The sequence below is a fragment of the Eubalaena glacialis genome, chromosome 13 (genome assembly GCF_028564815.1).
Source record: "Eubalaena glacialis isolate mEubGla1 chromosome 13, mEubGla1.1.hap2.+ XY, whole genome shotgun sequence".
NCBI lineage: Eukaryota > Metazoa > Chordata > Mammalia > Artiodactyla > Balaenidae > Eubalaena > Eubalaena glacialis.
The window spans coordinates 70,932,225-70,953,912 of record NC_083728.1 but is presented as its reverse complement, the minus strand read 5'-3'; the positions used below and the strand labels follow the sequence as shown (position 1 = coordinate 70,953,912).

At 48.1% G+C, this 21,688-nt stretch overlaps 1 protein-coding gene across 5 annotated transcripts in view; it reads left to right on the top strand.

Moving 5' to 3' along the window:
• Window positions 1–21,688, top strand: part of SYT17 (synaptotagmin 17) — an 82,682-nt gene that overhangs the window by 11,058 nt on the left and 49,936 nt on the right. For all 5 annotated transcript variants that reach the window (XM_061209223.1, XM_061209222.1, XM_061209224.1 and 2 more), the window contains exon 5: window positions 2,464–3,083. In XM_061209223.1, the coding sequence (XP_061065206.1) occupies window positions 2,464–3,083 (620 nt within the window). The remainder of the gene's footprint in view (window positions 1–2,463; window positions 3,084–21,688) is intronic.

Sequence of the window (21,688 nt, the reverse complement as noted above, 5' to 3'; positions counted from 1 at the left end):
CTGATCACAAGTTTCATTGAATTGGCTCAGTTGATGACACTGTCAGCATATATCATTTCGGACCCCGAAAGGCAGGTGTTAGTTACCATGTACACAGCAGGGCTTGCAAATTCAAGTGACTTCAGGGGCCAAATGGATTGTGTCAGTGACTGAGTGCAGAGGGTTGGAGAGAGATAAATATCACCCTAATGCAGTGACAAATGGCAGCCGACTCTTGGCCTTGTACTAGGGCAGGGTGGGGATTGGGGCCAGTTAGGAAGCTAATGTCTCATTGAATGGGGGCAGCTACTACTCAGTTCTTGCCGTGTGGGATTGTATTGCCTGATCTTTGGAAAGAGAAACTGGCAGTCTGGGTTTTTATATGAAACTTCCTTACTTTTAAACCCAAACAGAATGTATCTCTGGGTTGAATGTGGCCCTCAGGCCACTCAGTTTGTCCACTCTGATGTATAACCTGTGTGTTTGACCAGATGGCATGATTTGGGTGGGGAGGAGAAAGCCCAGAGACTCCCAACCTCCTGTCACTCCCCAAATGGATCACCTCTGTCTTATTCAGCTGATGTCTGAAATTCACTTAACAGGGAAAAAGCTTAAATTCATGAAACTAATCCACTCAGTTGGAAATGATTGATGTCTGATCTTTCCCGGGAGTAGGTGGGGAAGAAGAAGGAAGTAAAGTTCAAGGGCTTGAAATAGTGAAACGGAGGGGATGTCGGGCTTCTGTAGCCTCAGTCTTTCCATCTGTAGAATGAGAGGGCTGACCTGCCCCGCGCTGTGCCATACAGCGGCCACCACCCACATGTGGCTGAGCTGAGATGCCCCGCACCTGTTACATACCCAATGGATTTTGAAGCCAGTGTGAAAAAGAGAATTTATAGTGTCTCACTAAAATGTTTTTATATTGAGTGCATATTGAAATGATTATATTTTGGATATATTGGGTTAAATAAAATATTAAAATTAATTTCACCTGTTTCTTTGTAGTTTTAAAAAATTGTGGCTACCAGAAAATTTTAAGTTACCTTTGTGGCTTGTACATCTGTATCTGGCTCGCATTTATTTTCTCTTGGATGGCGCTAGTCTAGATGATTCCTAAATCTCGTGCCCAGCTCTATACAGAGATGACTGCATTTAGCACACATTTATCAGAGAGTGCAGCCACGCACCGGCGAAGGCTCGTGATTTTAGCCAGCAAGACAGGCTTTGGGCAATTAACAAGATGCCATGAAAAGACAAATACCGATCCTACTAATACGAGGCATCTCATAATCAAACTCCTAAGCCCAGAGAGTAGAATATGGTTACCAGGGGGAGCTGGGACCAGGCAGGCATTGGTTTCACTTATGCCAGATGAGCAAGTTCTAGAGATTGACTGTCCAGCAGAGTGCATAAAATTAACAGTGCTGTATGGAATACTTAAAAAAGAGGGTAGATCTTATGTTCTTACCGCACACATAAAATTAAATAAATAAAGAAGGCAGGAGGAAACTTTTGAAGGTGATGGATATGTTTATGGTACAGATGGTGGTGACGGTTTCGTGGTTGCATACTTATCTCCAAACTCATCAAGTTGTGTATATTAAATATAGACAGGTTTTTGTATGTCAATCATGCCTCAATTAAGTGCTTTAAAAATGAAAAAAGAATGCCATGAGCTCATTGCTGGAATAGAGGGATGAGCAGAGATTGGAATGATGAACCTGGGAACAGTGAACTCTGCTGCTTGCCGGGGAGAGGTACCCCGTAAGTAAGTGTGAATGTGATCCTTGAAGATGGGTAATAGCTACCATTTAGTGCCTCTTAACCACGTGCACGTTCTGTGCTGAGCCTTCTCTGTGCATTGCTCAGTGAATCTTCACCATAGTCTTTGAGATGGGTGCTGTGATTGACTCCATGTTTCAGATGGGAAAACCGAGTGTGTAAAATGTGCCTGGAGTCACATGGCTCATTACTAGAGATTCACACTCACTGGGAAGTAGCCAGGTTGGAATTTGACCCAGGCACTCTGACCCCAGAGCCTACTCTCTGAAAGTGGAGGCAGTATAGGGTAATGGTTAGAGCCAGACTCTGGGGCCAGACAGGTGGGGCTTGACTCCTCCTCTTACTAGTTGTGTGACCTTTGGTGAGTGACTTAAAGTTTCTGTTTCCTCATCTGTAAAGTGGCGATAACAGTCACTGGCTAATACCTTGTGAAGATTAGATGACTGGCTATACGCCGGTGCAGTTAGGGCAGTGCCTGGTGCTTAGCTGCCGTGATGATGGCGATGGGGATGGCTGTACCGCCAGGCTGCCTCCCATAGAGTAAATAAGAGGATTTCCGGGGGTGGAGAGCACCTGGCAAAGAGCATCATGAAGCAGAGCGAACAGTGTGAGAATCGGGAAATGTCATCAGTCTCACAGATCGGCCCAGGTCCGGTCCGGTACTTGGTGTGGTGTTCATTGTTATTTCTGATGGGTGTGTAGGTCTCGATTCCAGACGACCCAGCTCCCCACTCATCGATATTAAACCCATCGAGTTCGGCGTTCTCAGCGCCAAGAAGGAGCCCATCCAGCCCTCGGTGCTCAGACGGACCTATACCCCGGACGACTATTTCAGAAAGTTCGAGCCCCGCCTGTACTCCCTCGGCTCCAACAGCGACGACGTGGACTTTCTGACGGACGCAGAGATCCTGTCCAAGTACCAGCTGGGCATGCTGCACTTCAGCACCCAGTACGACCTGCTGCACAACCACCTGACAGTGCGCGTGATCGAGGCCAGGGACCTGCCACCTCCCATCTCCCACGACGGCGCGCGCCAGGACATGGCGCACTCCAACCCCTACGTCAAGATCTGCCTCCTGCCGGACCAGAAGAACTCCAAGCAGACCGGGGTCAAACGCAAGACCCAGAAGCCCGTGTTCGAGGAGCGCTACACCTTCGAGATCCCCTTCCTGGAGGCGCAGAGGAGGACCCTGCTCCTGACTGTGCTGGACTTTGATAAGTTCTCACGCCACTGTGTCATCGGCAAGGTGGCCGTGCCTTTGTGCGAGGTCGACTTGGTGAAAGGCGGACACTGGTGGAAGGCGCTGATTCCCAGTTCTCAGGTAAGGGGTGGGTTGGCAGCGTCTCCTCTTGGGAGCTTTTTAAAAAATGATTATTTTTATCTCAGTATTTAACTTTTTTTTTTTTTTTGCATTTTTAAAACCTTTGGTTTTTTAAATAATTTTTGACTCCCAAGAAGTTGCAAGAACAGTACAGAGAGTCCTGTGTATTCTTCATCCAGCTTCCCCGATGATAAATCTGATACGATCCGAGTGCATTAGCGATACCAGAAAACTGATGTTGGTAACTAAACTACAGACCGTATGCAATTTTTCACCAGTTTTCACATGCACCTCCCTGTGTGTGTGTGTGTGTGTGTGTGTGTGTGTAGTTCTATGAAATTTTATCATGTGTATGGGTTCATGTAGCCACCACTGCCCTGGGAGCTTTTTGTCATTGATGCTGGGTTATTTACTAGGGAGAGTGATTGTCAAGGGTATGAAGCCATCAGTCATTTTGACTTTCAGAAATTGATTTGGGAAAAATAAAATGAAAGCTGAATAACGGGATGATAGATGGATGTTTTTCAGGCAAATTGTGAGATTAGCTTCCTTCCCTCTTCCAGCCCAGAGAAGAGCAATTGGCTACTTGGGGAGCCACCCATGGATGAGGTTGTCTCACCGGGGGGCTTTTAGGGTCCCTCCCTTGGGCTGGAGGACAGCAGTGCCCCCACTGTGGGTGGAAAGATATGAGGGGAGTGTATGGGAAGGAAAAAACCCCACCAGTTGGAGGCTGGTCTAGACCATCCACACCGGGACAATGATCCTGGGTAATGCAGATGGGATTATTTTGCATCAGATACATCAAGATGCTTCTATCAATTTATTTATTTATGTATTTTTGGCTGCGTTGGGTCTTCATTGCTGTGCGTGGGCTTTCTCTAGTTGTGGCGAGCGGGGGCTTCTCTGCGTTGTGGTGTGTGGGCTTCTCATTGCAGTGGCTTCTCTTGTTGTGGAGCACAGGCTCTAGGTACATGGGCTTCAGTAGTTGTGGCATGCGGACTCAGTAGTTGTGATGCACGGGCTTAGTTGCTCCACGGCATGTGGGATCTTCCCGGACCAGGGCGCGAACCTGTGTCCCCTGCATTGGTAGGTGGATTCTTAACCACTGTGCCACCAGGGAAGTCCCCAAGGTGCTTCTAAAGCTGAGCTCTGCTGGCCAGGGATTTGATGAGATAGCATCACATTTGGGGTGCAGGTGTTAAACATGAGGATTGGAGGGGCTATTCCACTGTGTGTGTGTGTGTGTGTGTTTGTGTGTGTGTGTGTGTGTACACATCTTCAAAGCTATCACTCTCTTAGTTTGGATTCCCCAAGAAAAAGAAGACCCTGAGGCAGGGTAAGTCATTTAATAGGGAGGTGACACCAGAGGAAACACCAGGAGGGGGTGGGAAAGTCGCATGAAGAGTGCAGTTATTGAGCTGACCACCACTGTGGGTGACTGGAGCTGAAACCTGCTGGGGGAACTGGGAGCGAGTGTCAGACACACACCTAAAAGCCTTTCCACCTAAGGGGTGAGGGAGCCGGGGTCTTTGTACAGCACCTCCTATCAGCCACTGAATGAGGGCTGGGGTATGGGGAGGTTCATTTCCTGGTATTTCTGTCCTGTTACGCTGGCAGGTACAGAGACTTTTGACATCCACAATGCAAAAAAAGTGCAGGAGCTGGCAGGCTGAAGTGGTCACGGTCAGGAGAAGGTGGGCACGATGTTGGCAATGTCTGCTATAATCCCAAATCCTCTTTCCCGTCACACGATCAGGATATATTTGGTGCTTTCTGTGTATCCTCCTCGATATTTGATATCATTCGGTTTTCAACTGTCAAGAAAATTATGTTGAAAGAGGGAGGCCCACCTGACAAAATAAATTCCAAATTGCCAGCTCCACTCTTCACATCAGTGGAAGGCCCCGGAGGTAGAGAATCTGGACATCCCCATACCTTGGCTCTTTTAGGTCTTGGCTGAAAGGTTACCTTGCCTGAAATGGAAAGTCTTCCTGGCCCATCTGCCCTGATTTGGTTCTCCTGAAAGCTGAGGCCAAGGCAGGGGCCTGGGTGCAGATCTTTAATTTAGGAGGTGATCCCAAGAAGCAGGAGTGAGGGCTGAGGAGGAGACAGGGAAGGAGGGAACGTCAAAGCCAGTGGTGGTTCTGAAGGTCGCCATTCTGGCACTGGGATGGGCGTGGACCCTGTCCTAGCACACTGGCCAGGTGGGCTCCCGAAACCTCACAGAAGCGCTAGGGCAGAAAAGAGAAGGAGCCCAAGTGTGCTGGGGTGCACCAGGTGTGCTGTCTCTGCCTGAGCTGAGACCTCGCCCAGACAGGACCATGGGAGCATTTGTATCAGATGCCCAGGCACTCCCTGTCCCCTTCTCCTGCTTTATTTTTCTCTATGGCACTTGTCATCATCCCGTAGACCGTACATTTTATGGTCTGTCTCCCCTGCTAGTATGTGAACCCTGTGAGGGCAGTGACTTTGGTCTATTTGTTCACCGCTCTCTCCCCTGCTTCTGGAACAGTGCCTGGCAGGTGGTGGTGCTCAGTAATATTTATTGAATGAGTGGAGGATGGAGGAAAGAAGGATCCCCAAAGTAAATTTCCTTCTTCCCTTCCTCCCCCCTTCCTCCCTTCCTTCTTCTTCTTCTTTCTCATGTAAAGAAAGGCTCATGGAAATTGAGGGAAGAATGGACTCATATCTGCCATCTCAAGCTTGCTCTGGAATTTATACTCTTTGAGTGGGAAGGTCAGCTGTCTGCAGTTGGGGTCCCGAGAAGCAGAGCTTGAGATAGGATTTCAGTGTGGATTAGTTTCCTTAGGGCTGCTGTGACAAAGCACCACAAATTGGGTGGCTTAAAACTACATAAATTTATTGTCTCAGAGTGTGGAGGCTTTAAGTCCAAGATCAAGGTGCTGGCAGAGCCGTGCTTCCTGTGAAACCTAGAGGGGATCCTTCCTTGCCTATTTCTAGCTTCTGGTTGTTGGCAGTCTTGGCTTATAGCTGCATCACTCTCACCTCTGCCTCCCCCTCACATAGCCTGCCTTCTCTCTGTGTGTGTCTATGTCTTTTCTTGTAAGAACATCAGTCATGTTGGATTAGGGGCCCACCCTACTCCAGGATGACCTCACCTTCAATAATAACATCTGAAACGACCCTATTTCCAAATAAGGTCACATTCTGAGGTACTGGGGGCTAGGAGGTCAACACACCTTTGGGGGATACAATTCAACCCAAAATGGGACGCAAGAGAAAACCCTGCAGGGGTGGGTGTGAAGTGGTCTAGGTGAAGGGTGACAGCCAAGCAAGGCTGAGCCTCAGCCTGGTGTGTGGTGGGGAGGGGACTCTGGGTCCTGGATCTCATTGCAGCATTTCCTCCTTCAGACAAGGGAGCCAGCCAGCCCACATTGTCAGTCATTGGCGGGGACCGTACTGGGAAATCCGATTTTCAGCCGGGCAGCCCTGGGCCTCCCTGAAGCCTCTATACTATGGAACAGTGGTTCTGAACAGGGACAGTTTTGGTCCCAGGACATTTGTCAGTGCTGGGAGACGTTTTGGGTTTGGTGGATGGGAGAGTGCTGCTGGCCTCTGGTGGGTAGAGACTAGAGATGCTGCTAAACATCCCGCAACGCACAGGATAGACCCTACAACACAGAATGATCTGGCCCAAGATGTCCGTAGTGCTGAGGGTGAGAAAGCCTGCTGTGGGGTGAAGGGGAGGATGGAGGTTGGGGGGACAGAGCAGGGTCTGCCATGACAGGCAAGACGGGAGCTGGGCTGTTCCCTGTTGGGGAAGGAGGGTTTTCCAGGGAGAGACAGTTGTCAGGGGTCGGGGTTGGGCCAAGGGGAAGATGATGTGAGGGGCAGATCTCCAGGTAGCTGCTTTGCTTTTCATTCCAAACGTGAAAAAGGAGATACCGGTTTTGAACAAATATCCACATCAAGCAAAATAGGCCTGCTATTGGAGACAGAAAACGAAATCCTCACACAGTACGCCCAGGCCGTTAGGTTGGCCATCACCGCTGATTTCCATTGGAGGCAGGCATCTGCCTTCACCAGAGCCCTCCGAAGATGCAGTTGCGTGGGTGGGGGGGTGGAAGCAGTTTCTCGTTTTCAGCCTGACTTCGCGGTATGTGGGTCAGAGCAACTCTGAAGGTTTATTAGTTCTACAGTCTCTGCCGTGGGGACCTATAGGTTGCTGGCTTGTAAGGCCAGCATATAGGCATCTTCTGGCTCGCGGCAGAATGTCCCAGTTGTTTTGTGCCTTTGAACATTGTGTCTTTGATCTTGACATTCAGGAAATTAGCAGCTAATGGATCTACTGCAGATTTTTTGGTCACATTGAGAACGCTGGGCCAAAAGATAATTGAAATGAAGACATAGAAATAACGAAGTGTGTGGTGTGATTGATGTGGTATGAAGTTATAGTGGCCGCTGAGAGAAATTCTCTCATCCAAGTGGATTGAAGTGAATTGATACTTTGGCCATTTAGAGGTGAAATCCATGTAGTCTCAACTCTTTTTTAAAAAATTATTAATAATTGTGACAAAACACACATCACATAAAATTAACCATCTTTCAGTGGTATTGAGTACATACACACACGTCATCACCCCCCACCCATATCCAGAACTCTTTTCATCTTGCAAGAAATGAAACTCTGTCCCCATTAAACAGTAGCTCCCCACACCCCACTGGCCCCAGCCCCTGGCAACCACCACTCTACTTTCTGTTTGACTACTTTGGGTATCTCATATAAGTGGAATGACACAATATTTGTCTCTTTGTGGCTGGTTTATTTCACTTAGCATAATGTCCTCAAGGTTCATCCATGTTGTAGCATGTGGCAGGATGTCCTTCCTTTTGAAGGCTGTGTAATATTCCATTGTGTGGATAGACCACGTTTTGTTTGTTTTTTCATGCGTCCATTGATGGATGCTTGGTTGCTTCCACGTTTAGGTTATTGTGAATAATGCTGCTATGAACATGGGTGTGCAGTTATTTCTTCAACCTTTTTTTGAGCCAGAAAAATATTCAGGATGAAGGACGTTCATTTTCTCCTGAGATCCTGTGGTTTGGGGAAGGAAGGGGGAGGGAGGTGGAAAGAGCAGAGGTCCCGTGGGCATGCCAGAGCCTCACAGAGCATTAGGAGGAACCAGAGTTCTTGTTCCAGCCCTTTCACTAGTTCCCTTGTGACTGGAGTCATGTAACCTCGTAGGTCTTGGTTTGCTCGTGTCAAGTGGAGACATGGTACCTGCTGCCCGCTCCCTTGCAGTGCATCTCTAGGGCTATAAACTCTTCTCAGGAGAAAGTAGCTTCTGGCTGTGAAAGTCCCTCGAATTGAGGAAAATTATAAATATACTGTACATTATAAATATATAATAAAAATATTGTACATATATAAACCATCCATTTATTTAGTCAATGAATATTTGTTAGGTGATTGTCACGTTCTAGGGACTGGGGCTAGTAATTTCACTCCGAGTTTCCTGAGTGTCTACCATGAGCCAAGCAATGTTCTACACGTGCTCACTTGTCTGTCTTCACAAGGGCCCATTTTACAAAGTGGGGAAACTGGGCAGAGAGAAGTTAAGTAATCTTTCTGTGCTGAGTGGTAGAACTGAGGCTCTTTGGCTTAAAAAGTGATGTACCATAACCAAGACATTAGACTGGTTCTCTACAGCAAGCAAAACAGAGCCCCTGCCCTCCTGGAGCTTACATTCTAGTGGACGGAGATACTCAGTGAATGAATTAACACATCATGCCTGTTGGCATTGTCTCTGCCAGGAGGAGAAATAAAGCAGGATAAGGGGCTGGAGAGGGGTGGCTGAGTGGTGAGAGTGGGGAAGCTGTTCTAGGTGGGTGAGGAGATGGCGTTTAAGTAGAGAGCTGGAAGGGTTGAGGGAGTGAGCCTGGAGGATGTCCAGGGGAAGAGCATTCCAAACAGTGAGTACAGGAAGTGCAAAGGCCCTGAGGCAGAGTGTGTTGAAGGCTGGAGGAGAGTGAGTGAGGGGAGAGTAGCAGGAGTTGAGGTTGAACTGGCTTAAAAGGCCCCATCACATTGATCTTGTAGGCTGAGGTAAAGACTTGGATTTTATTCCTAGGGGTGACGGGAAGCCTTGGAGTATTTTGAGAAGGAGGGGTGACCCAGCCAGGCTGCCTGGAGAGAACTGTTCCTGGGGGACCCACAAGTACTTATTTCCAAAATACATAAAGAACTCCAACTAACATAACATTGTAAAGCAACTATACCCCAATTTAAAAAAAGCGAAAGAAAAAAAAACCTCCAATGACTCAAAAATAAAAGACAAAATCCAATTTTTAAATGGGCAACAATTTTGAACAGATGTTTCACAGAAGAAGACTCATGCAAATGGTCTAAAAGCACATAGAAAAGTGCTCAACTTCATTATCCATCAGAGAAATGCAGGTTAAAACCTTAGTGAGATACCACTACAACCCACTTAACCAGAATGTCTAAAATCACAAAGACTGACAACATCCAATGTTGGTGAGGATGTGGAGCCACTGGAACTCTCAGGCAGTGCTGTGGGTATATCATGTGATGTAACCACTTAGGAAGAAATTCTAGTGGTTTCTTGTAAAACTAAACAGATATCTACCCCACGATCCAGCAGTGCCACTCCCAAGAGAAATGAAAACGTTATGTCCACAGAAAAACTTGTACATGCATATTCAAAGAAGCTCTACATGTAATAGCCCCAAACTAGAAATTGCCCAGGTGTCCATCAACAGGATAAAGGATAACAAACTTGGTATATTCATATAATGGAACATTATTCAGCAATAAGAAGGAAAAAGGACTGATACAGCATGGATGAATGTCACAAACATTATGCTAAGTAGAACATCCTGCTGACAACCATTATGAGAAATAGAAGTCAGACCCAAGAGAGCACATATAGATGATTGCATATATATAAAGTTCAAGAAACGACAAAACTAATCTATGGTGAAAAATCAAAACAGTGGTTGTGACTGGGGAAGGGGATTGACTGGAAAGGGGCCAAAGGGAAGTTTCTAGACTAATAGTGATAGGGCGTTGGGTACACAGGTGTATGCATTTGTCAAACTCATCACTTAAGGTTTGCACATTTCATTGCATATAAATTTTATCTGAAAAATAAAAGAGCCATAAACATCAAATTCTGGTTAATGATATGCCTGCTGAAGTGTTCAGGTCACTAGTGCCTGCAGCTTACTTTAAAATGCACTCAGAAAAAGATTGATAGATATGCGATAAAGCAAATATAGCATATTTTCAAAATATTAGTTGCAGAATTAATAACTGTTCATTGTACGATCTCGGTGATGTATTTAAAGGGGTTCAGTGTACAATTACTTCAGCTTCTCTGTATTTGATAACGTTCATAAGAAAATGTTGGGGAACACCAGTTAGGAGTAATATGCTGCAGGCTTCCGGGTGGGAGGTGGTGCTGGCCGGACCCGGGTGTGAGGGGGAGCGGACAAGTGCCCAGCTTGGGTGACAGTTTGAAGGCAGAGTCTTTGATACCCAGAGCCAGCCTATAGCCTTTACACTTCAGCTTCAGGGGTGCTGTAAGTGAGGGCTCTCAACAGAGGGGGGATTCTCAAACAGGGGTTGCTGCTGTCGCCTTACTTCCCAAGCATCAGAATCAGCCAGGAGCTGTGCCTGTGGGGTTCCCAGACCTCAGCCTCCTGGATTCTGATTTCTTAAGTCTTGGGTGAACCTGCACTTGAGTGAATGTGCTGGGAGAGTCTGACGTAAGTGAACTGCGGACCTCATTCTGGGAAGCACTTGGGTAGCCAGTGGAATGTTGAAGGGGCTTGGCGGTTGCAGCTGGACAGACAGGTCTGAGATGTGGTCTCGCTGGTCGGCTGCTGTGTTGGTTTAACGAGCTGGCCTGGCTGCCTGCAAGCCCAATATAGGCTGCCATTAGGATGGTATTTTATGGAGCCATCTGGGAAAGGAGGAGGCTCCGGGTAGCGTGCTCTTAGATGTTCTTGGGGGATAATTCTGAGTCATGTGGGGTGTAGTATCTTTTATTACAAAGCCACATTGCCTGCTGAGGAACAATGTTTGATTTGAGCCCAGAAAAAGAAAATGTGCTTAGTCAAAAGTGATATTTGCACATCTGGCTGCTGGATATTTATGTTTCTGAAAACTGCTTTAATATGAGATTTGCTTTGTCCAAAGGAACGCCTTTTAGACCTTCAATGCCTATAATTCAGGGCCCTGTGGCTTAGGAAGTGAAGTCTGTATGTGTTGCCTTTGCAGCATAAGAGTCAGAGTTGGTGGCAATAGCGTGTTCTGGTTCTCACCACGTACCAGACCCTGGGCTCGGTGTAATACTTAACGATTCCCCACCAGATGGATGGCACTGGCACCTGCATTTTATAGATGGGGACCCTGAGCCTCAGGATGGTTAAGAAACTTACCCAAAATTGCACAGCTGGAGTAGGGACTTGAACCTGAGACTGACTGCAAGCCCATATCCATAACCAAATAGAAATAATCTATTTAGGAGGAAGTCCTGGCTGAGGACTTTGTAAATTGACTTACCCCGTGTAACTTGGATGTGATAAGACTGTATTTCTCATAAGTATACCCAGATTTTTATATCAGTGTGTATCTTGCTTCTTTCCACCTTTGGAGCCATTCAAAGGAATTCTGTGTTTGCTTGGAGCCCCTTAGGAGAGCCTTCAGAGTCTGAGGGGTGAGCTGGTGGCCTTCTTCAGGAGCACCAAACTGATTGGATCTTCGGAAGAGGCCAAAGGACAGTCTGATTTGGTAACCAAGTTGAGTGTCAGCGTGGGGACTGCTGTTTTGATTGAGCAATAGAAGAAAAATTGCATGACTCTGAAGTAAGAGATTTACTTTCTTAGGTGGCTCCCAAAATGTTGGTTACAGCCGACAGAACCCATCACAAACTGGCTTTGGTCAAAGAGGAAAGTCTATGATTGTGTGGGCTCCAGGCTCCACTGAGTCTGGGGTCCAGGTTGTATCCTGGGAATCTCTCAGCTGGAATGTTCCTCAGCGCCACCTTCGTCTGTTGCCTTTCTTCTCAGGACGGCCCTTTCCCCAGGGAAGCAAAACCCGGGCTTATCTCCTGCCAGCTGGGCCACACCAGTGGAAAGAGAGATCCTCTTTCCCGAAAGTTCCAGAAGTCCCAGGGAGGATTCTCAGGGACCTGGCCTCCCTCATCTTGCCCTCCTCACGCACAGTGGAGTGTGGCTTCTCACAACCACTGGAGGCCTTGAAGTGGGAAGGAGTGCAGTTTCAGAGAAGGAAGCATGACTGTCGCCTTATTTCACTGCCGTGGCCACAGTTTTCTCTTTATTGCTGAAGCTTCTCTGGCTAATGTCCCCACTGAAGAACTTGGCAAGCAGGGTTCAAGAGCTGGCCCTGGTGGCAGGCATGTGTCAACTATTTGGAACGTCCTGGCAGTGGGTGGGTGGACTCCTAGCCCTGGGAGTGTCTCCCATGGCCTCTTACTGTTGGGGTCCCTTCAGAGAGGAGCAGCCCTGGAGGGTGGGCCCTAGTCAGATGGTCCAATCCCAGCTCCCTTCTCTGGGGCTCACTGCCCCCTGAGAGAGTCATCTATTGGCCTAGGTTGAGCTCCCCTATAAATAGACCCTGAGATCAAGATTTGAGTGCAAGTATTTTATTTGGGGGGTGATGCCAAGAAGAACCAGTGTTATCAGGCAAGTTCCCACTGTGGGCATCTGGATCGCGACCCTCCTGGGCTCTCGGTGTAGGCTTCCCCAGGGGAGGGGGGCGCTGGGGCATGTGTTCACCAGCTCCCAGCAGGCACAGGTTGAAGGATGTTTCCAGAAGCACTTAATTCCCCGGGCTCCTCCAGCCTGCCTTATGCATCTGAGGAGAGAGTGTTACCAAACCAAACCAGGGTCGACTCGCCTGCGTGCAGTAAAGCCAACCCACTGACACTGGGTTGTGGTGAAGGAAAGTACAGCATTTATTGCAGGGCACCAAGCAAGGAGAACGGGCAACTCATGCTCAAAAGACCCGAACTCCCAATGGCTTTCAGGGAAGGGGTTTTAAAGGCAGTGGGAGGGAGGGGGCTGCAGGGTGTGTGATCAGCTTGTGCACAATTTTCAGATTGGTTGGCATCAAGGTGAAGTTTCAAGCATCATCAGCCTTCTGGTTTCAACCAGCCTAGGGTCTATGTTCTTGAGATCAGCAGTTTCCATCTGGAGGGGGTCAGCTTCCTATAAAAACAACTTAGGACTGTGTGTCAGGCCTGTATCTGTGTCTTTCAGGGAACTGGGAGTTGGGTGGTCCTGCTATGTGGCGGATTTATAGTCTAAATTGGTACCAGTTTCCCGGCCCAATAGCTATTCTGTTTCTACATCTTCACGTTTCCTAATCATGAAGTCTTGAGCCAGCCTTTAGAGAATCAAAGGGAGGCCTGGGAAACTAAAGCAAAAGGCTTTTACTTCAAAGGGGCTTGTATATGGTTACCATCCCCCCTTTTCTTTGGTAGTCCTCAATCTTGAGGGAAAAGAAAGGGAGTAAAGTTTTGGATAGAGAGAGTTAATCATAAACTCAGCAGAGGAACTCAGTTTTATGGGGACTGGGTTTCAAGAGGACCGTGGTGGCCTGAAACTCCGTGGGCAGAGGGTCTGAGGGCTGGTCAGGGCCGGGGGTTGGGGTGCACCCTCAGCATCGCCACACTTCACCTTGCCACGTCGAAGCCTCCGAGTGCAGGATCTTCCACGTTCCCCCTTCCCTGTCCATTCTTCTTTCCTCTGGGCAGGAAGGTGCAAAGCAGATGAGCAAGACCCCTGGCTAAGTGGATGCCCATGGAGAAAAAGGCGCCGGTCTCCCCTTCTTGAGGAGGCGCCTGATGTTTGCAAGTGACCCTCTTGGCAGCTGGTCTCTCTCGGTTTTGAGTGGGTGGGCAGGGAAAATCCCCAGCTCTCCCCACTCGGCCAGTACCTCCCCTCTGCTTATAGAGGTGGGAAAGGAGGATGGTTTTGAAAACTGCAGGACCAGGTCTCTGCCTCTTAAAAATCCCAGAGGGAGCTGTTGGGCCCAGTTTTTGCCAGCCCCTTGCTGCCTCTCTCTAGTCCCCAGCTTTGGGCCCAGGCAGCCAGTTCTGGCATCAACAGGAAAAGTCCCCCTCCACATTCTGTCCATGCACAGCTAAAGGCTTAGCCAGACCCTCCATAACATCAGCTTTTGTTATTTATTCTCTGTATCTTTGGCACTTAGAAGGAACTTGATAGGTGTTTTTTGAACTGAATAAATATCATTGTGTAAAGAGTATTAGCTTTTGAGTTAGACTGACCTGGTTAAGGTCCTGGCTTCACCATTTACCGCTGAATGAACTTGGGTTCAACTCCTCACCTTTAAATTAGGGATAATAATGCTTACTGTGTGGAGAGTTGGGGGAACATTGTGAAGATAACAATAGCAACATCTGACTTACATAGCACTCACCATGTGCCAAGCATGGTGCTAAGGCTTCTATTGTATTCACTACTATCATCATCCCATTTTATGGATGGGGAAACTGAGGCATGCATTAAGTAACATGCCTAAGGCCACAGAATTGGCCTTAGATTTGAACCCAGGCTGGTCCAGCTCCAGGGTTGTGCACTTAGCCACTCTACTCCACTATATTGCCTCTTGATAAACCAAGATCTGGCACGCAAAGCACCTGGCACCTTCACTATACACTGAATAGTGGTGACCAGGAGCTCAGGCACCAGGAGGTTGGGGAGGGAACTGAGGAGGGAGGAGGGCAAAAAGAGGGAGGAGAGGTTGGGGAGCAATTGAGATTGAGCCATGAGGAACTGGCCTTAGAATTCGATTCGTGTTTCAATATGTGCTACTTTGGTCTTAACCATGCCCCAGGCAAACGGAGTTAGAAGGAATTTAAGACATTTTTTAATAGCAAAAATGGTGATGTTTTGAGGTACCCAGAGGCATGTGCTGATTGGGCCTAGTACCTGGGATCTGCCTGGGGCCGTACACGCCCCAGCCTCTCCTGACTGCATACTGTATTTGGTGATCACTGACCACCTGATACCTAAATAGGCAAGGCCCTTGACAAGGCGTATGTCAGTTTTTTAATGAGAAGCCATCTTTAACTTGTCCTGAGCTGTTGTCAGCCTTGACCCTCTCGTCACAAACCTGTCCTCTGTGTGTGTTAGTTAAAAGGGTTTCCTGCCCAGGTTTGGTGAACAGCAGTGTTGGCACCACTATGCAGCCAGGGCTGGGCGCAGACCAGAACCTTACAAGGCAGCATTAACTAGAAGTTTCTTTCTATGTAGTCCTTCTTGTTTCTTCCTCCTAAAATACAAATGTAGTTTACATTTCAGGCCTTAAAGTGAGGCCTTTTGATTCCTAGTTTATAATGTGAACTGGATGGGGAACCAGAGATGATTTGAACCAATCCTATTTTATAGAAGAGAAAACTGCAGCACAGAGACGTTGAGTGACTTATCCAAGGTCACACAACTTTCAGTGACAGAAAGGAGACTAGAGTTAGGTCACCTGATTAGCAGGCAGGAGGTCTTACTACTGGCACATAGTGCTTTACCCCACAAGGGAAAGGATCTGTAGTGGCTAAGAGCACAGGCCCTAGAGTCATACAGACCCGGGTTCAAGTCCCAGCTTTGCCACCTTCTACAGATGTGGGTCCAGGAAAGTTAACTTTATCATTTCTAAGCCTCAGTTTCTTTGTCTATAAAATGGGAATCATGTGGTGTGCTGGAACCAGCTTGAACTGGCCTGTAGAGTCAATTGTTATTTTCGGGAATTTCACAAACCCGCTGACTTCACACTGGCAGATTGAAAATCAGCCACTGTGTATGAAATTGACAGATGCTGTAGCATTTGTAGTCAGAGCCTCCCCCTTCTGCCCCCCCCCCCACCCAGAGCAGAGCCTGACACGTGTATACAGTGGTGCCATGTCGTGGTCAAGAGCACGACCCAGCAGTCCCAAAATCTTCAGGCCAGAGTCAGTCCAGCCACTTCCAGCGGTGTGACCTTGGGCAGTTACTCAAGGTCACTGGTAATAATGGAAATTGCTGACTCTTCCTGAGTGCTTCCCATAGACCTGGTACTGTTCTGGGGCTTTCCGTGTAAGTTAGAAAACCACCAGGGACTATCATTCTCCCCATTTTACAGTTAAAGAAAGTGAGACAGAAAATTTGAGTAACTTGCCCAAGGCCATGCAGTCAGTGAAGGAAGGAGGCTCCATTCAAATCCCAGCATCTGCTCTTGGCCACCACCCTGTCTCGTTGAGGTTCGTCTTCCTTCTTTGGAAGATGGCAGGAATAGCAACCCTGACCTCAAAGGTTGTGGTTAGGGTGGGATGTGATAACGCCTGTGCTGTTCACACAGGCCCTGCACGTGGCAGGGCCTCAGTTGACATGCGCTTACTGCTGGTAAGCACTGAGTAAATGTCACTGTCAATCGTTACCATGATGATTGCACTAAAATCTTCCCAGCCGAGGGAGTGCGACTCAGTTTGACCAAGGAGATGAAAGCAACATTTGCCAGCCGAGCCATTCATCCACTCCACCTGGGGTTGAGAAGGTGAGGCTGTCACTCTGAGTGGCTGGCAGGCTGGGTGGTCCAGGCATCTGGCGGTGCGCCCCAGAGACGATGCTGGGGCTCTCTTCAAAGAGGGAGAGGTTGAAAATTTCCGTGGGCTGTCCCAATTGCTTGAGCACATGCAGAGGGCAGGTTCTGGGGCTACCAACATGAGTGAGACCTGATCCCTTCCTTTAAGATTCTCATCGTAATACAGTCGGCCCTCCATATACAGGAGTTCTGAATCCAGATCCAGTTGGTTGAATCCGTGGATGCGGAACAGAAGACCAACTGTACTGCACCATTTTGTATAAGGGACTTGAGCATCCGTGGATTCTGGTATCTGAGGGGGTCCTGGAACCAGTCCCTTGCAGATACCAAGGAACGACTGTATAACAATAGTAAGCATTTGTCAGTGCTCCCTGTTTCCTAACACTGCATGAAGCGTTTTCCATACATGATCCCGTTGAATCACACGAGCCTGTGAGGTACAGTGATCATTTTACGCAGGAGTAAACTGTGGTTCAAGTCGATGAGTGACTTGCCTCGGTGTTCAAGGAATAAATGTTGGAGCCGGGATTTGAACTTAGGTGACTCCGGAGCTCAGTACTTCCTCATGACCTGGAAGTGCCTCTGAGAAACAAGTCAGGGCCGTCAGTAACTATGATACAAGGTGAAAATTAGTGGGACCAAAGGAGAACGGTCTGTTCGTTTCAAGCAGCAGCAAATCTGACTGTGGCCACCTTAAGGGAAATGATAAATAAAATAATAGATCCACTTACTAAATGCTGGGCTCTAAGCCCTTCCCATATATTAACCCATTTAATTCTTTCATCAATTATATATGACACGTGCTCTTGGTGTCCCTATTGTACAGATGAGAAAACGGACGTCGGGGAGTTAGCGAACCTGCCCAAGGTCACACAGTAAATGGCAGAGCCAGGCTTCATACCAGGCTCTCTGGGAGAAAAAGAGGGCAGTATAGAAAGGGTAGTGGGGTAGTTCATAAAAGCAAAGGAAGAATTGAAGCCTGAAGGCTCCCAGGCAGCTCTGGGATCCTTTGCAGCAGATCTCCACAAACTTCTTTCTAGAGCGGCACTGTCCAGCAGAAGTATAACGTGAGCCGCTTGTGTCATCTGAAATCGCCTAGTGGCCACATTTAAAAAAACGAAAAAGAACCAGATGAAATTTATTCTGTACTATTTTATTTAATCTAATCTAACTAAAATGTTATTTCCACGTGTAATCATCAGAAATTATTAGTGTGAAATTTTTTTTTTTTAGTGTGAAATTTTACATCTTCTTTCCACACTAGATCGTGGCCTCCATTGTCTATTTCATGCTTACAGCACAGCTCAGGTGGGCGTAGCCATCGTTCAGGTGCTCAGTGGCCACAGGAGGCTGGTGGTGTCTGTTCTGACAGCGCAGCATTAGAACGAGAAGATGGATTGACTTGGATCCAAGGACGTGTGGGGTTACTTTCTTTCTCTCTCTCCATTCCAGTTTCAAATGTCCAGGACACAGGGAATCCAGTGGGCCCGCACCTTGGGCTGGGTGTCTTGGGCAGGTGCTGTCAGTCACCCCCAGAAGGCGTGGCCCTGTTTGATCTGGACAGTTACTTCAGTTGGCTTTGGCCTCAGGATGTGTGTAATCCCAGTGCTGGGGGAAAGGAGAGAGGGAGAGATGAGATGGAGGATTTAGTTCCTGAAGTGTTTCTGCCCACAGTGGTGACTCTGCCAGCTTCCTTGGCTCTGGTGCCCCTTTGAACTGGCACAGGAATTAAACTAGGCAGACAGGTCGGTGCACGGAGGCTGAAGGTCAGATCAGCTTGCAGACACATCTGGAAGAAAGGCTGTACATCCTAGTGGGGGAACCCGCTGGGGAATAGCTCCAACTCCCCACCATCCAGGGCTCTCTCGATGGCCCCTCACACATTCTCAAGGCCCATGGCAGAGGTCCCCTTCAGCACCAGGCCCTACTGAGGCCCCGGCCACCCCTGGATGGTCCAGGTGACTACACTACCTGCACTTCAAGCTTGTGTGATAGAGGAAGTTGGTTTCTGTGTGGCAACAGGGTGCTAACAGAGACTGCTTATCTGCAGCACGGAGAGGCCGGCCGCCCCTCATCCTCTGGCGGGAATGGGGGCTGGGACTTGCCTCCTGTGACATTTGTGAAGTGTGTCGGGACCCTTTGGGCCACCAGGGACACAACCCCAACTCAGGCTTCCATTATAGGAGATGGGAGGAGAGATTCTGGCTCAGGGAACTAAGAACCCCTGGAGTTTCCCGAGCTTCAGGCACAGCTGGATCCAGAGGCTCGAGCCTTGTTCTCAGGGCCACCTTTCTCTCTTTCTCCATCCCTCACATAGACTCTATCATTAGACAGCCACCAGCCAGCTCACAGCCTGGCACCCTGTATTCACTTTCTATTGCTCCGTAACAATCACAAATTTAGCAGCTTAAAACAACACCCCTTCATTATCTCACACTTTCCAGGTACGGCCGAGCTGGGTGCTCAGAGCCCCACCAAGTTAAAATCAAGGTGTTGGCTGGGACTTTGATCTCATCTGAGGCTTGGCGTCCTCGTTCAGACTCCCTGGCTATTGGCAGAATTCGGTTTTGTGTGGTTGTAGACTGAGCCCTCAGCTCCTAGAGGCCTCCTGCAGTTCCTGCCTTGTGGCTTTCTATACAGATGGCAGTTTCTTCAGGGTCAGCTTGAACCTGAACTGGAGAGTGTTTGCTGGTGCTCCTTATCTCTGACTTTGAAATCCTCTTTTAAATGGCTCGCCTGCTGAGGTCAGGCCCACCCAGGATGATCTCCCTTCTGGTGAACTCAGAGTAACTGATGAGGGACTTAATTACATCTGCAGACTCCCTTTACGTTTTCATTAATGTAACCTAATCATGAAAGTGATGTCGGATCCTCTACACAGGTCCCACCCACTCAAGGGGATGGGATTGATTGTTCAGGGAGGGTAAACTGGAGGGGGGGGTGGTGCACCAGTCTTGGGGACCATCTTGGAGTTGGATCTCCCGCATCCCCCATGGGGGAGGACTCTTATTGGGCGGTTTGGTCACATGGCCAGCAAGAGGAGGAGTTACTCTAGTGGGGGGTGGGCGGGTGTCAAATGCCCGGGGTTAGCCCCACCCAAACCACAGCCAAAGAGGTTCTGATAAGTGGGAGGGATGCTAAATAGACAAATAACAGATGCATCCTATAGGGCCCCTCCAAAACCTAAGACTGAGAGAAAGTGTGGATTTTCATAAGTGAGGGCTTTTAAGGGCAGCAGGTGTAAGAAAGGAAATGCCCTTACCTTTCTTCCTTCCTTCCTTCCTTCCTCCCTCCCCTCCTCCCTCCTTTTTTCCTTCCTTCCTTCCTTTCTTCCTTCCTTTCCTTCCTTCCTCCTTCCTTCCTTCCTTCCTTCCTCCCTCCCTCCCTCCCTTCCTTCCTTCTTTCTTCCCTTCTTCCCTTCCTTCCTCCCTTCTTTCTTCCCTTCCTTCCTCCCTTCCTTCCTTCCATCAATAGATGTATTAGACTTACATCTGACAGACCTGAGTTCTGATCCAGACTTGACCAAGTGTAAGTATGCCTTCATCTATTCAATAAACATTTACTGAGCACTTAGGGCACTAGTGTTGTCATAGGGACCACTTGCTGTGTGACCTTGGGACAGTTACTTGACTCTTCTGAGCCTTAGTTTTCAGTGGGGGAAATGGGGATAAAAGCCCAAGAGCATAGTTGTCAAGAAGGCACAGTCTGGAGCCAGCCTCCTTAGGTTCATACGCAGTAAACTGCTTTTACTCTTAACACTTCTGACACCAAATGTGTGGGTTTTTTTCTCCACCAGCAAATTCTCCATTTCTCTAGACACCAACTGGGAGTCCTGCAAGTCTGTTCAATTCTGATACTAACTGCTTGGAGTTAGCTCAGACCCCACAGGTTAAGGGCTCAGTCCCGTAAGACTGCCCCCACTTCAGTTGCCCAGTGCAAGTCCCAGGTTGTCAACCATACTTCTGACCCACCCAGCTGTAAATCAGGGGTTCTCACGACCTCTTCCTCAGGTTCCATAATTTGCTAAAATGGCTCACAAAACTCAGGAAGGCACTTACTATTATCAATTTACTATAAAGACTACAACTCAGAATGGCCAAATGGAAGAGATGCTTAAGGCGAGGTATTGGGTGGGTTGAGGGGGGAGAGCATCCATGCCCTCTCCAGGGGTACCATGTTCCCAGTACCTCAATGTGTTCACCAACTCAGAAGCTCTCTAAACCCTGTTATAAACCCTCTCCCCTTCCCAGACGATGGGGGTTGGGGCTGAGAGTTCCAACGCTCTAATCTTGCCTTGGTCTTTCTGGTGACCAGCCTCCATCCTGAAGCTATTTTGGGACCCCCAGCCTAAATCAGTTATCTTATTAACATACAGAAGATACTCATCACTTCAGAGATCCCAAGAGTTTTAGAAGATGCATGCCAGGAACTGGGGACAAAGACCAAATATGTATTTCTCATTGTATCACACCCTGGCTCTGCTCCCTGCTCACTGTGTAAGGTCAGGCACAAGTCTTAACCTCCCAGTGTCTCAGTTTACTCATATGTGCAATGAGGATAATAACAGTCCCTCTCCCAGAAGGCTATAATAAAGATTAAATGGGAAAATAAAGGAAAGGGCTCAGAACTCAGGGCCTGGCACATGGTGTGTTCTCAGTCGTGTTGGTTATCATCATCATCAACATCAACATAATCACCATCATCATCATCGGCATCATTATCATTATCAACGGGTTCTTTTGAGAACTGAATGAGATAATACATGCCACATGCTCCACCCCACGTGTGGTACAGAAGTATTCAGTCAATATTTTCTACCGTGGTTGTTCATTTATTTAGCGAACATGTTAGCAGGGTTTCCCATGTGCCAGCTCTAGTGCAGACTCTCAGTCTAGACAGAAGGTCTAGACAGTTAGAACCCAGTGTCCTAAGTTGTGCTCTGCGCTGGTACATCCCTGGGCTGAGGTTCCTGGGGGACACGTTCACTGCTCTATGCCCA